Genomic DNA, 15,416 nt, shown 5'->3' with positions numbered 1-15,416 from the left:
AGAAAATTTGATGTAACTTGAAGAAAACTTGAAGTTGGAGACACCAAAACGGGGTAAAATGCGAGCATAAGATGTGAGTTGTATGAAGGGAAGATCTGAACGGAGGGCAGTGTATAACCTTCCTCTTTTACCAAAAATCGACTGCACCAAAATTTCCCGGGAAAACACTTTTTCTTATTAATTTTGGGGCGTAGAATCCAAAACAATTCGTACTTTTTTGATCAGACTTCTCAATCAAAAGTTATAGACTAGAAACCAATTTCGAAAGAAAATTCAAAGGGCTGTAACTTTAGAACTAGTAGCCCAATCTTGGAACTGTTTGAAATTATGGATTCTACAGGCCACATTCTATAAGAAAATTTTTTTCCGGGTCGATCTGAGACAATTTTATTTGCGGGCATCAAAAAAAGGCAGTATATAACCTTCCTTTTTTACCAAAAATCGACTACACCAAAATTTCTCGGAAAAACACTTTTTCTTATTAATTTTGGTGCGTAGAATCCAAAACAATTCGTACTTTTTCGATCAGACTTCTCAATAAAAAGTTATAGACTAGAAACCAATTTCGAAAGAAAATCCAAAGGGCTGTAACTTTTGAACTAGTAGCCCAATCTTGGAACTGTTTGAAATTATGGATTCTACAGGCCACATTCTATAAGAAAATTTTTTTCCGGGTCGATCTGAGACAATTTTTTATTCGCGGCTCAAAAAAGGCAGTGTATAACCTTCCTTTTTTACCAAAAATCGACTGCACCAAAATTTCTCGGGAAAACACTTTTTCGTATTAATTTTGGTGCGTAGAATTCAAAACAATTCGTACTTTTTCGATCAGACTTCTCAATCAAAAGTTATAGACTAGAAACCAATTTCGAAAAAAAATTCAAAGAGCTGTAACTTTTGAACTAGTAGCCCAATCTTGGAACTGTTTGAAATTATGGATTCTACAGGCCACATTCTATAAGAAAATTTTTTTTCCGGATCGGTCTGAGACAATTTTTTCTTCGGGTCTCAAAAGAAGGCAGTGTATATAACCTTCCTTTTTTTACCAAAAATCGACTGCACCAAAATTTCTCGCGCAAACACTTTTTCTTATTAATTTTGGGGCGCAGAATCCAAAACAATTCGTACTTTTTCGATGAGACTTCTCAATCAAAAGTTATAGACTAGAAACCAATTTCGAAAGAAAATTCAAAGGGCTGTAACTTTTGAACTAGTAGCCCAATCTTGGAACTGTTTGAAATTATGGATTCTACAGGCCACATTCTATAAGAAAATTTTTTTTCCGGGTCGATCTGAGACATTTTTTTTTCGGGCCTCAAAAAAAGGCAGTGTATAACCTTCCTTTTTTACCAAAAATCGACTACACCAAAATTTCTCGGGAAAACACTTTTCTTATTAATTTTGGTGCGTAGAATCCAAATCAATTCGTACTTTTTCGATCAGACTTCTCAATCAAAAGTTATAGACTAGAAACCAATTTCGAAAAAAAATTCAAAGGGCTGTAACTTTTGAACTAGTAGCCCAATCTTGGAACTGTTTGAAATTATGGATTCTACAGGCCACATTCTATAAGAAAATTTTTTTCCGGGTCGATCTGAGACAATTTTTTTTTCGGGGCTCAAAAAAAGGCAGTGTATAACCTTCCTTTTTTACCAAAAATCGACTACACCAAAATTTCTCGGGAAAACACTTTTTCTTATTAATTTTGGTGCGTAGAATCCAAAACAATTCGTACTTTTTCGATCAGACTTCTCAATCAAAAGTTATAGACTAGAAACCAATTTCGAAAAAAAATTCAAAGGGCTGTAACTTTTGAACTAGTAGCCCAATCTTGGAACTGTTTGAAATTATGGATTCTACAGGCCACATTCTATAAGAAAATTTTTTTCCGGGTCGATCTGAGACATTTTTTTTTTCGGGGCTCAAAAAAGGCAGTGTGTAACCTTCCTTTTTTTTACCAAAAATCGACTACACCAAAATTTCTCGGGAAAACACTTGTTCTTATTAATTTGGGTGCGTAGAATCCAAATCAATTCGTACTTTTTCGATCAGAATTCTTAATCAAAAGTTATAGACTAGAAACCAATTTCGAAAAAAAATTCAAAGGGCTGTAACTTTTGAACTAGTGGCCCGATCTTGGAACTGTTTGAAATTATGGATTCTACAGGCCACATTCCATAAGAAAATTTTTTTCCGGGTCGATCTGAGACAATTTTTTTTTCGGGGCTCAAAAAAAGGCAGTGTATAACCTTCCTTTTTTACCAAAAATCGACTACACCAAAATTTCTCGGGAAAACACTTGTTCTTATTAATTTAGGTGCGAAAAATCCAAATCAATTCGTACTTTTTCGATCAGAATCCTTAATCAATTGTTATAGACAAGCTAAAAACCCACTGAAGATTTGATAAATCTCAGGGGGGATAACCTGGGTAGGTAAATTCTCGGCCCTTCCCAACCTTCTACAACCAAGGTCGACATTTCTCTGTGGCTATCTAACGGACGAATTTTTGCATTTTTAAAGCAAGGGACCCAGCGAAAACGAACGTCGTCGAGGTTATCTTGATAAATTGGCCACGCGTTCTAAAGCGCTTTTAAACTCACTCTCATTCACCCTCCATATGAAGCGGTACAATGAAATTTGGTCCATACATGTAATTCAAAACTGTGTTAAACGACACAGGAAGTTCCCGTTACAGTATCCCCTTCCGTTTTTTTAACGAAAAGCCTAATGAGGTTTCTAAAAACAAACGGGAGCTGATCCCCAAAGTTTCTCCTGAATGGAAACTAACAAAGACTCACTCCAAGGCTGGCGAGGTGAAGCGGAGCTCGACGAGGTTCGACAGTAAGAGTCGCGTATGTCTGCTCTTTCCAGGACCAACCTTGGAGCTTCTCGACATCGGCAGCGGACTGTTCAGATTTTCAGCGTTTTCGGCGGCCGTACAGAGGTGAGTTGACTACCCCAGGGCCGAAACCTCAACCTCACGTTACAGGATCGCTTCACTTCTGCCGCCCCAGATTGATGTAATAAAGATAATCAAAAATTGCGAATGCAAAAGCGAGCGAGAATTGGTACTTGCTAGTTTAGCCATTCAGCTCGGTTTCATCGAGCTGCTCAAGGGGTTGAATTTATCGTTAGACTACACGGCGGGGATGTCCGTCGGGGAGTTATCCGCCAGTTACGCAAAGGGGAGGATCAATCTCGAGCAGGCAATCGCGATCGGGTATGAAATTTCTCGGCTGATGGGCGATGATCTGCGTTTTGAGTACGCCTTAAGTACCAAAAGCTTGGTGCTGTTGAGCCGGATACAAAAAGTGGTACCCAATCCGGAAGGGATAATTCACAGTCTCCTAAGTCCGAAACCTTTGGAAGAGCGCAAGTGGCATCAGAGCAACTATCCCGAGCTGTCCGTTGTCGTGCTCGGTTCCGATCGGATGCGGCTGAACGGTTTCGCCTCCTTGCACATTTCGGGCTCGGATGTCGTGACCTCATTTCTGGATGCGGTGGGAGGGTGAGTAGCGACGATAGCGCGATCTTCTCCTGCAGAGATCTCTTGCAGCCTGTACATGCTGGGTCACAATCTCAACGTGGCAGCTCTGTACCCGCCGGTCAAGTGGCCGGTTAGTAGAGGTACGCCCATGATCTCGCCGTTAATTAAGTGGAACTACGACATAAATTGGTTCACATTGTTTTACAAGAAGACGGTTTTGCATTCGGGCTCTCAAATTATTCCTTTGGGCAAGAAGGACATTGACTGGTCCATCTTACCGGGACACGTCATTGATGGTAAGTCAAGCAGCTTATCAATTCCTCCCCGGGTTGCTTCCTCCATGGGAGGCCCACAGTTCAGCTTCAACTGAACTGCGCCACACGGGCTGGCTTTAGCTTTTGGAACTTCCAAAATCTAACGTTTCTTTGTTCACACATGTTTATCATCCAAAATCAAAAATTCAAAAACGTGTAGAATTTACTCACAAACTCACTCAAACGTTGTATATCGTACACAATTTATTCTTTAAAAATCAGGATCACAGAAGAGCAAAAATGTGTAGATCGTTCAACGATATCCTATCACGTGGTATGCTCTCCTAAATACCGATTCTTGTGACAGGATCTCAGAAAGGAAAGAAGGTGTAGAACTCGCTCACGGGTCGTTCCCTCTTATGCCATTAACATAGTCAAACGTAGTACACAAAAAACATAGGCGAATGTATTGGGATCACAGAAATGCATATCAATGTTTTTTCTCTCGTATCACGAATAATTAGTTCGTATCATGACACTTCCTTACAATCCATACTCTCCTAATACAGATCCTACTTTTTTAAATGTAATTTCTAATCATGATATCTAGTCGTCTCCTCGTTTGCAATCTCGTCTAATCATCTCCATTGGGAGGCGCCCGTGTGTTCGTCTTCTAGTTCACGGCCACCATTGATCAAAACGTGTTTAGGTATGACGATAATGCCCGCAACCGGTTATCTCTTCATGATCTGGGAGACGTACTGTAAAATTCTGAAAGTTCCAATGCTCGGCTCTCGGGTGCGCTTCGAAAACGTGCGATTCCATAAAGCTGTCCACATTTCCAAAATATCGGAGATGGTCTTCAAGATTACCATAGGCCGAGGAACCAACCGATTTGAGGTAATTTGAGTCTTAACCAACCCTCCTACATAGTACACTTTAGATCGGAGACGTCGAAGAAGTTATCGTTTCTGGAAGCATACACAGTCTCTCAGATACGGATGAATTCATTGACCTCGCCTTGTCACCAGAAGACGAGGAAGAAATCTCTTTCGCGTCAAAAGATATTTACAAAGAGCTACGCCTGCGGGGTTACAACTATTCGTAAGTGACTTGGTGAAGATGATGGTTTGTATTGAATTTTTCTAGAGGAGCGTTTCGCGCGCAGGAGAAAAGCCATCTTTCCGGCTTGATCAGCTGGATTAAATGGGACAGTAACTGGATCGCATTCATCGATAACATGTTGCAGACGAAGCTTCTCGGGGAAGATTCGCGGAGTCTGTGCGTCCCCACGTCCATCGGCCAGTTGAATATTGACGCTATCAAGCACTTCGTGTACGTTAAGCAGCTGGGCAACCCATCTCTACTGCCTGTGTACAACCACAGCGAGGCAGATGCCATCAGGTGAGTATGACAAATTAATCCGCGGTGATTCTAATTAGTGGAGTAGCTGTGGAGGTATCGAGCTGCGGAAGCTCTACGCGACGCCAATTCTGCGCCGGAAGGTGACGGCCGAGCCGGTCCTGGAGACGCACAAGTTCGTACCGTTTAACACCGAGCTGCCCATGCAATCTGCGGTGCGCGTCCTGGTGCAGATCTTCCTTGAGAACACACTCTCGCTGAAGGTTAAGATCGTGGAGGTCGCGAAAACTGACGCGATTTCACCAATCCTGCAAGAGGCTTTGAATGACCAGCCGCTGATTAAAACACAAGTGACAATTTTGAGCGACGAAATCCTGACTGTCCCAAACGTGAAGGTCCACAACAAGGCGCTGTCCTCCGAGAAGCAATGCGAAATAGTCATTCTCGAGGGGGCATCGAGTAACCTTGAACTACTCCAGGAGGCCGAAAGCATCCTAAAGAGGAACGGCATTATTATCTCAAGGGAAAGAGGCGAGTTCGTTTCAAGTTTCCCTGGCCTCGAGCTTCTGGCGCAAGTAAAAACTGAAACGGAAACGCTGGTGTTGCTGAGGAAAGTTGCGAGTTACACGAAAGAGCACGTGATCATGGCCAAGTTTGACGGAACAACTTACGACTGGTTGCCTAAGCTTCAGAGGGCCATCCGAAATGAAACCAAAACGTTGGTGGTGGTTGAAAATGAGCCTTTAAGCGGCGTGCTCGGATTTGTCAATTGTCTAAGACGCGAACCCGGGGGGATGAACTTGAGATGCGTGTTTGTTCAGGACGGGAACGTTAAATTTAACCTCTCCGATCCACTCTTCAGCGAACAGCTAAGCAAAGACTTGGCGATTAACGTGTTGAAGCACGGCGCTTGGGGTACCTATCGCCATCTGCCCATGGAGCGCTTGAAGGAGGTTGAAAGGCAGCACGTCTTCTGCAACCAGAACGTCGTTGGAAACTTGTCAACGCTCAGCTGGGTCGAAGGGCTACTTTCGCATGATAACGCTAAGGAACCCGGACGATCGATCAAGGTTTGTACGAAGGTTCCACCAAGTGGTGGTTTAAGGGCTTGTCTAGGTATACGCCAGTTCCATCAACTTCATGAATATTATGTTAGCTTCCGGTCGTGTTCCCTTGGAGGTGTTCATAAAGGATCGCCTTGCTTTGGCACAGCGCAAGGCCTTGAGTACGCTGGAATAGACGCAACGTAACTTCTTTTACTGTGTAAACCTGGTGTATAGCTTGTTATTGTAGGGGCGAGAGGGTAATGGGTTTCGTACAACGTGCGGCTATGGCCAGTTCCGTTGTCCCAGACTGTGAGATGATCTGGAGAATACCGGATGAGTGGACTATGGTCCAGGCCGTCAGTGTTCCGATGACGTACTCGACGGTGCTGTGCAGTTTCTTCGTGGTAAGTGTCTGCGTAGCCCTTCCGTGGTTTAGTAGAACGTATTTAAGAGCGCTCACCTTAAACCGGGACAAAGTGTACTGATACACTCCGGGGCTGGAGGCGTAGGGCAGGCCGCCATCCAAATCGCCTTGTTCTGCAAGTGCCAAATATTTACAACTGTCGGTACCGAGGAAAAGCGGAAGTTTATCATGGAAACATTCCCAGAAATACCAGGTGAGCAAGTAAACTAATCCACACGAACTCAATCGGTCCCTAGCTAGCCACATCGGCAACTCTCGTGACACCTCCTTCGTGCAGATGGTTTTAAAACACACGAAAGGTAGAGGAGTTGACTTGGTTCTAAACTCCGTGGCCGAAGAAAAATTGAAAGCGACACTTCAGTGCCTTGCGCCGAAAGGCTACTTCGTCGAGATAGGCAAATACGACTTGGTCAACAGCAACAAATTTGCACTCTCTGTACTAAGCAAAGGACGTAGTTATACCAGCTGCATGTTGGATATGTACTTCAGAGACTTCCACAATCAAAAGCACAAACTGCAAGAAATCGTATTAAAATTCTTGAAACAAGGCGCGGTTAAGCCTTTGCACTTGACCACGTTCAACATGGACCAAGTGGAGGAAGCCTACCGGTACATGGCGGCAGGTAAACACATAGGAAAAGTCGTCGTCAAGGTCCGCGATGAAAACCAGCAATCGCCCGAACTTTTCAAGGCTTTCCCAAGGTACAGTTTCTATTCAAAGGTTCGCTAATGACCGACCGTTCCAGATTCTCCTGCGACCCTTGCATGACGTACATCATTTTAGGAGGCTTGGGAGGGATTGGACTGGAACTGGTTGACTGGTTGATCCTAAGAGGTGCGCGCAAGTTGGTTTTGGTCTCTCGAAATGGTGTCCGAAATGGATACGCTGCGTCCAGATTAGGCAAGTTCAACTGCATTTGCGGATTTATAAGCTCGCCGCCAGTAGGCTATTCCACTTCTACTCTCTACTCTCTTCTACACTCTATTCATTTTAAGAAGGTAGCGGTAGAAATCATAGAGAACCTTTGACCTTCACTGTGATTGGTTAAACCACGAGTCTGTATTACGTCGAGAAATAAAATGTGTGACCAATTTTGTTATGTTAGTAGTTTCGGTTACGAACTAAACTGTCGAACTGACACTAGATCTCAATTTCAATGATCCAAAGTGAAATCTTTTGATTTATATTCATATTTTTCAAATTTGGTGCCGTTGTATATTTATCCTGTGTGTGTCTATCTTTAAACACAGCGCCATCTACTACCTTCTTGTAATGAATGCAGTATAGGTCGAAATGTTAATTACATTTGTTCTAACAATGGAATTGCAACTTTGATTTGTGTTCTATCGTCTTCATTGAACAGCTTTTTCCCCTTATTAGCACGATTATTGTGAACTAGGCCCTAGGGGGATCGTTGTGTCAGTTTCTAGATTATTTTTACCACCCAAGATTTAGTGAAAATTACACGATAAATTTAATTTTTATTATACCCGAATCACAATCTCCGTTTTAAACACTCAAATGCGTGCGAAAAAAGGCCTTTAAAACACACGTGCTTTAAAGTAACGATACTACAAATATGACTTTTAAAATTGTCATCTGGGGGAATAAAAAATCCTCTTAGGTCGCTTTCTGTAAACGCGGAACATTTCTTTGGCTTGTACCTATCCTTTGGTTGAAGCTTTCACAAACGCGCGTAATTTAGGGTATGCTTCCAAATCTGTTCCACTTTTTAATCGCAGCATTGTTTGAAGTTTTGAATGAATGCACCAAAAGATAGATAGAAGATTTAAATACCTTTGACATTTCCTTCATATATGCCAGCCTTATCGATGCATTTAAGACTGTATTCGTAAGTAACTTCCTACTTCAACCATGGAAACAATTTCCAATTCTTTATAACAGGCTTTACTGGATTTGGATTTTACACCTACCAACGTTTGTTTAGATTTAATGGACGGTGTATTATCTTTTTCAACGGAAATCGTTTTTATTTACAAAGACGAAGATTTTTATAAGCAAACCTCAAGTGACATTTCCATGGCAATCGTGAAATTACAAACACCCACTTAATTAGACATGTATTCGAGTATAACGTCAATATGATTTCATTGTATTTCCTATTTTTAAATTATACTGCAGGTATAATAAAAAATACTATAAGATACACGTGTATAATTGGTCTTTAAAGCACTTGCAACGTTAAAGGCACTCCGCTTCGCGTCGTGCCATTAAACTCGTTGTGCGTGCTTTAAAAACTTAATTATACACTTGTATCTTTAGTATTTTGTAACTTCTGAGCTAAACTAGTTGTCAGGTAAACTCCCGACTTGACTTTCCGACTACTTTTAATAGAGACATTGCAATTATCTTTGGTCATAGTATAACATTTAGAAAATGCCCTCTAGCGCCTTTATTTTGACCCCGACGGGAAAAGTGTAGAAGCCTTTTTTGTAGATCTGATCACGGCACATTTTTCACTCAGATGCTTACTTTTAGAGAAAAATGCAAATTTAGAAAAATAAAATAAATAGTTTAACTTTTCAATTCAAACCTTCTCAAACACAAAGGAACTCACAAAAATATCGTAATAAACTTTTTGGTGGGTCCGTTAACTTGACCCCCCCCCCCCCACTGAGAGATTTGATAGTCGTATTATTTTGAAATGAATGCGCTCGTTATGCGCTCATATGCGCCACCGATAATAACTCTTGCGCCATTATCGTTTTTTAGAAATCCGAAAAAACATTTGGGGGGGCCAAGTGAACGTAGCCCCCCCAGTACGTATTTTGTCCTTGTAACTAGGTCACCTGATACATTTGGTTATGCGCTCAATTGCGCCACTTGAATTAAAGCTAGCGCCATTACGGTTAAGCCGTGACAAATTTTCAAAAAGTGGGGGGGCCAACTTAACGTTTTTAAAAGTTACTTTTTTTTAACATCTTTTCATACGAAATTGTACTCTCAGGTATGCGCTGAAATGCGCCGTAAAAAGATATCTTTGCGCCATTATTGTTTTTTGGTTATCCTTAAATATATTTGGGGGGGGCAAGTGAACGGAATCCCCCATACCGCATTTTGCTACCGGTATTTGTGCCACTTGATACATCTGGTTATGAGTTCAATTGCGCCACTTGAATTAAAGCTAGCGCCATTACGGTTAAGCCATAAAAAATTTTTTAAAAGTGGGGGGGCTAACTTGACGTTTTCAAAAGTTACTTTTTTTAACATGTTTTTTCTACTACATCGTACCTTTCATCATGCGCTAAAATGCGCCGTAAACAAAAATCTTGGCGCCATTATAGTGTTTCACAAACACTATACAGGGTGTTTTTTTGGGAGCTTTAGTTAAATGATTCTGGGAAAGTAAAATAGGTAGGTTTTTAAACATTTGTATTTAGGAGTTACTCCGAAGGCCGAATCGATGTAAAATATTTTCAAAATGGACGCACTTCCGGAAATAACTTTTGAAAACGCTAAGTTAGACCCTCCACTTTTTAAAAATTGTTTATGGCTTAACCGTAATGGCGCTAGCTTTAATTCAAGTGGCGCAATTGAGCTCATAACCAGATGTATCAAGTGGCACAAATACCGGTAGCAAAATGCGTTATGGGGGATTCCGTTCACTTGCCCCCCCCCCCCCCCCAAATATATTTAAGGATAACGACTATCAAATCTCTCAGTGGGGGGGGCCAAGTTAACGGACCCCTTTTTGGTAGAGTTTTTTAAGTCAATTTAACCAGTGTATGCGAAAAAAATTGTTTCAAGCCGTTATGGCTCTTTTAAACTTTTGATACCCTCAACAACCATGAAGATGGTTACGGATCACAACCAAGGACGTTTTCGATTCCCCATACCACCATATATGCACCCCAAATTTCGTCCAAGTCGGTTCAGGGGTTTTTTAGTTATCGGGTTCACAAAAAACGAACCACATACACACAGACGTCAAGCTCAAAATTACATTTTGGGAGTCTGTGTGCTTCAAAACGTCCAGAAAACACAATATTGACATATCGAAAATTTATCACGATTACAATACTTTCCTTTATACATACTTCGTATGTAGTCGGAAAGTAAAAAATGCTCAATCATGTACTAATTATAAGGTGCAGTAAGGTATGCTTTAACAATTCTTACACCAATAGGAACACAGCTTACACAAAACTACTAAATGTCAATTGTAATATTGGCTCGCTATTGGAATATTTTAAAAATTCATGGTCTCAAAAGTATAGCGTTTAGTAATTTTTGCAGTGCCAAATTATTAAGATTTTTATAAATTTTTAGAGACTCGTTTTCTTTATTTATACAGGGTGGAGGTTTTAGCTTCCTAGCTTGAGCTAGGTGGCTATTACGATCACCGTTTTTTGGAAAAGTCAAAATGTCATCAAATGTCCAGCAACTTTTAAAGAATAAAATCTTGTTCCGATATAACGGCTCGACGGTTTTGTTCAAATTTTGGATCTGTATACGGAAACGAAAAACGTACAACGGACCGGATTTTGAAAAAAAATTTTTGAAGCACCATATAGGCCACGAACTGTATTTTTCAAATAGTAACCCAAAATTTCTATTAAACTATTCTACTATTCTAAACTATTTCTACATCAACTTTGTTATTTCTCATGGATGCCATATTAGATTTTTACGTCACTAGATAGAGAAACCCAGTTGCCAAATTCTTGACAGGAGAGCTTCCTAGATCGAAATAAATATAAAAAAAAAAGTTTTTGATAATTATACATCCTTTATGTCTAATGAACACTGCCAAAAGTCATATTAATTTGTGCCGTTTTATTACCTGTGTTTTTATTGGATGCTTGCCCAAGGTCCATTTTAATTATTCAAAATTTTGAAGTTCAATTTGGAGTTTGAGGTATTTGGTCTGACCCACTATCTGCTAGAAGTTAACCGATTAACTGAGAGCAGAGTCGAATCTCTTCCTCTTTCTGGCCTACGGATCTGTGCACACGGCATTCTTTTGTGGCGCCCAACGTGGGGAACACAGTAATATACAATATCGAAAATTTGAACAGAATACGCCGAGCCGTTACCTCGGAAAATTTCCAACGTACGCACGTACATACAGACGGAAAAAATTGGAGAGTAGCTAAAAATGATGTAAAACGGTAATCGCAATAACTACCTAACTCATGCTAGGAAGCTAAAAATTACCAAATCGGAGACACCAATTACTTCGTATTTCATTTGGAAAATAATCTTGAATTTTTGCATTAAACTTTACAATGTATTTCTTAATAGCAATAATTCCATGATTTGCTTAAAATTATTTAACATTTTTCGTTTATAGTCTGGCATAGTCTCCAATCTCCAACCAAGTATTTGCTACTATTTTGTAATTTTTTTCTCTAGTAGTGTAAAAAAATCCCATATGGCGCCCATAAGGAATAAGTAAGTTGATGTGATTGACTCGAAACCCACAAGTCATAAAAAATTGATTTTAGCATCGTCAGAACGCTCATAAAAATCACTAAGGGCGTGTAAAAATAATTTTTTAAAATTTCTTTTTGGGCCAAATTTGCCACCCACTAAAATCTGCCGCCCTAGGCTCCAGCCTACTCCGCCTGCTGGTAAATCCGCGATAAGCTCTTCATAAACATCTCCTCTTAGAACTTGGAAAACGTACGAGGCTACTATAAGGGTGGCCACAGACGACGTCACCACCGAAGAAGGGTGTGCGCGGCTGTTGGTGAGCTCGGAGAAGCTTGCGCCCGTAGCAGCGATCTTCAATTTGGCGGTGATTCTTCGGGACGACCTCTTCGAGAACCAGACGGAGGAGAACTTCGTGAACGCGCTCTCCCCTAAAGCCCTTGCCACGCAGCACCTAGACGCCCTAAGTCGACACCTCTGCCCGCGCCTACAGTAAGCTACCTCACCCCAGTGCTTCGCACTATACTAACCACCCCTTAGGCACTTCGTGGTGTTCTCGTCGGTCTCGTGCGGAAGGGGCAATGCAGGTCAGAGCACTTACGGCATGGCCAACTCGATTATGGAAAGGATATGCGAGAAGAGGAGACATGAGGGCTACCCAGGTTTGGCAATACAGTGGGGGGCGATCGGAGAAGTGCGCCTTTTGTCATCGTCCGGATTTCTTCACGTACTATTTTAGGTCGGCCTGGTTGCGGAAATGCAAGAACAGCACAAAGAAATTGTGATTAGTGGCACATTGCAACAGCGCGTCGCGTCCTGTCTGAGCACCCTGGAAACCTTCCTCTTACAAAACGAGCCCATCGTAGCAAGTATGGTGGTGGCGGAAAAAAAGAGCGTCGCCGAAGGCGCCGAAAGCGCCATCAGCGCGATCAAATGCATCATGGGTACGTTTAATTTAACTAGCACCTTCAACTCCCTTGCTTCGTTTAGGAATAAGCGATATGAAGATGATTAGCGAGCATGTCACCTTATCCGAAATGGGCATGGACTCCATGACCGCGGTTGAAATTAAGCAGACGCTCGAACGCGACTGTGAGGTCTTCCTAAGCCCTAAAGAAATTCGAACCCTTACCTTCGCCAAACTAAAAGAGCGGTTATCAAATGAAAGATCAGAGCCGGTAGCTACAACCGTCCCCCCACGCGCAAACATCTTTTACACCCACTTTCGGACGGAGGAGGAATCCAGAATATCATTAAAGCAAATGGAAAGTGTAGTTAAGAAAGAAGATCATGCACCATTGGCAATCTTTCTGCCGGGAGTTGAAGGGGTAGCCGAAGCCATGGCGTCCTTGGCTAACAAGCTGAGGGCCCATGTAGAATGCGTCCAGTACGCAAACGCCGCTGCCGATTTCCACTTGGAAACCTTCGCTAAATCACTATCAAAGGTAATTATTTCCATCATTTCTACCTACAAATCCGATTTTAGCTAATACCCCACGTCGAGCATCACTTCAACCTCGTAGCATATTCGTATGGTTGTGCTGTCGCGTTAGAGCTCGCTTCCACCTTAGAAGTCCGTGGATTGATCGGAAAAGTGATTTTAATCGACGGATCTCCGGAAATGCTAAAGGAACTGATAAAGCAGCAGTTCCCGTCGGAACACGAGCCGGAGGCCTCCTTGGAGACCGCCGTACTGTTTAACATAATCACCTCATACACACCATTGGAGGCAACAGTAGCGCTTCGGATAAGCTTTGTCGCAGCCCACGCACCATTTTACCTACTTTTCTCAGGAAGCTGTCCGCCAGTTGGGCACATTGGAAGAACGCGTCGAGTACCTACTGGAAGTGATGCCCGAAGAAATTCCGCACTCCAAAGAGTACCAAAAGCAGGTGGCCATGGCCGTCTGCACGAAAACGAAAGCTCTATACAATTACGAGGCGAAATTTCCAAAGCTGAAGTCGGAGGTGACGCTAATCAAGCCGAACGAAGCGTCCGTCGTAAACTACGACCAGGACTACGGACTGCAGAAGTTGTGCGAGAAACCCGTTCGAGTTCATACGGTTGAAGGGACCCACGAAACCATCGTGCAGAATCCCGAGCTAGCCGACTATATCAATAAAATAATCATCAATAGAGTAATGATTTAATTATCTTTGTCTTCCCTCAGGAACCACAATATTCATAGCTATGAACCAATGCAAAACGTCACTTCACTTTTAGGTACCTACTGAAGTGATCCACTTTATAGATACTTGTTAATTATATAATAATTAAACGGTAAGAGTCTTTATTAATTTATAACGTGGGACATAAACAGAATTCGGTTATGGGCTACAATTGTTTATGTTCTTATGGAATTGATATGTAACTTGTAAGGAAAGCGCTCGGATTGTCAGTTAAAAACCTTTCATTGTAGAGTAAGAATGTAACTTACATAGTCAAAAAGGAGTGTAATTTGTATCAATAAGATAATCAACAATAAAGAGTAATAGTTAAATTGTCCTCATTACTCATTACTGGTAAAAGCAAAGCGTCACTTCACTTTGAGATATCTGCGTATGTAATTTAAGAGTCAATTTATATATATATATATAATTAATATAGTATATATATACCTTAATATATATATATATATATATATAAATTGTGTCGGATCGACCGGAAAAAAATATTTTCTTATAGAATGTGGCCTGTAGAATCCATAATTTCAAACGGTTCCAAGATCGAGCTACTAGATCAAAAGTTACAGCCCTTTGAATTTTTTGTCAAAACTCTGACAGCCCCAATCGATAGCACTGGTCGAGACCTTTCCAACGAGGGGTCGGAAGGCATATCTACGAAGCCCCGTTCTCGAGATATTACGGTTTGAAATTTCGACCAAAAATTCTGACAAACCGTAACCGACCCCTCGTTGGAAAGGTCTCGACCAGCGCTATCGATTGGCGCTGTCAGAATTTTTTTGGCCCAAAAAACATTGTCTCAGATCGAGATACTAGATCAAAAGTTACAGCCCTTTGAATTTTTTGTCGAAATTCTGACAGCGCCAATCCAGACCTCTCCAACGAGGGGTCGGAAGGCATATCTACGAAGCCCCGTTCTCGAGATATTACGGTTTGTCAGAATTCTAGTCAATTTTGAAGATCGATGTTTATGAGTAAATAATCCTACAAGAGATCTGTGATTTGTTATCACTGTAAATTTTTGACCGTAAAGGTATGTGCGAAAGTATGTTATTGCCCAATGGATACCTAAAAGTTCGTTTTCGATTATTGGCTCATTGAATTCATGTTTCTTCTGCTTGCAAAACCATCGGCTGATCTTTTCCTATGTCGCCTTGCGATAAGACATAACCTAGGGCGAAGTTTAAAGCAACGGTCGTTAAAATGGAAGGATCAGAAAAATCTGGATATCTGAGGATAGGGGGTTGTATTTTTCTTTAAGTA

At 41.4% G+C, this 15,416-nt stretch overlaps 1 protein-coding gene across 1 annotated transcript; it reads left to right on the top strand.

Annotated features, from left to right (window-relative positions):
- Positions 1-3,719: 3,719 nt before the first annotated feature.
- On the top strand, positions 3,720-14,356 carry LOC116181979 (fatty acid synthase-like). The gene is made up of 15 exons (XM_031502436.1): positions 3,720-3,785; positions 4,453-4,643; positions 4,687-4,847; positions 4,893-5,147; positions 5,194-6,351; positions 6,399-6,555; positions 6,603-6,768; positions 6,812-7,277; positions 7,322-7,480; positions 12,211-12,462; positions 12,511-12,664; positions 12,710-12,914; positions 12,961-13,415; positions 13,457-13,717; positions 13,764-14,356. Exons 2-15 carry the CDS (start codon positions 4,455-4,457, stop codon positions 14,118-14,120), a joined length of 4,395 nt encoding a protein of 1,464 aa, XP_031358296.1. The 5' UTR covers positions 3,720-3,785; positions 4,453-4,454; the 3' UTR covers positions 14,121-14,356.
- The last annotated feature ends 1,060 nt before the right edge of the window (positions 14,357-15,416 follow it).

Source organism: Photinus pyralis, unplaced genomic scaffold (assembly GCF_008802855.1).
Source record: "Photinus pyralis isolate 1611_PpyrPB1 unplaced genomic scaffold, Ppyr1.3 Ppyr1.4_unclustered_Scaffold3103, whole genome shotgun sequence".
In the NCBI taxonomy this organism is placed as follows: Eukaryota; Metazoa; Arthropoda; class Insecta; order Coleoptera; family Lampyridae; genus Photinus; species Photinus pyralis.
The sequence above is the reverse complement of the archived record's forward strand: the minus strand, read 5'-3'. Positions and strand labels throughout refer to the sequence as shown.

Excerpts from the sequence above, each read along its gene's own strand:
- LOC116181979 (XM_031502436.1), top strand. The coding sequence starts at position 4,455 with ATGACGATAATGCCCGCAACCGGTTATCTCTTCATGATCTGGGAGACG. Across the intron at positions 5,148-5,193 it reads AGCGAGGCAGATGCCATCAG|CTGTGGAGGTATCGAGCTGC; the intron begins GTGAGTATGACA and ends TTAGTGGAGTAG. Across the intron at positions 12,915-12,960 it reads CGCGATCAAATGCATCATGG|GAATAAGCGATATGAAGATG; the intron begins GTACGTTTAATT and ends TGCTTCGTTTAG.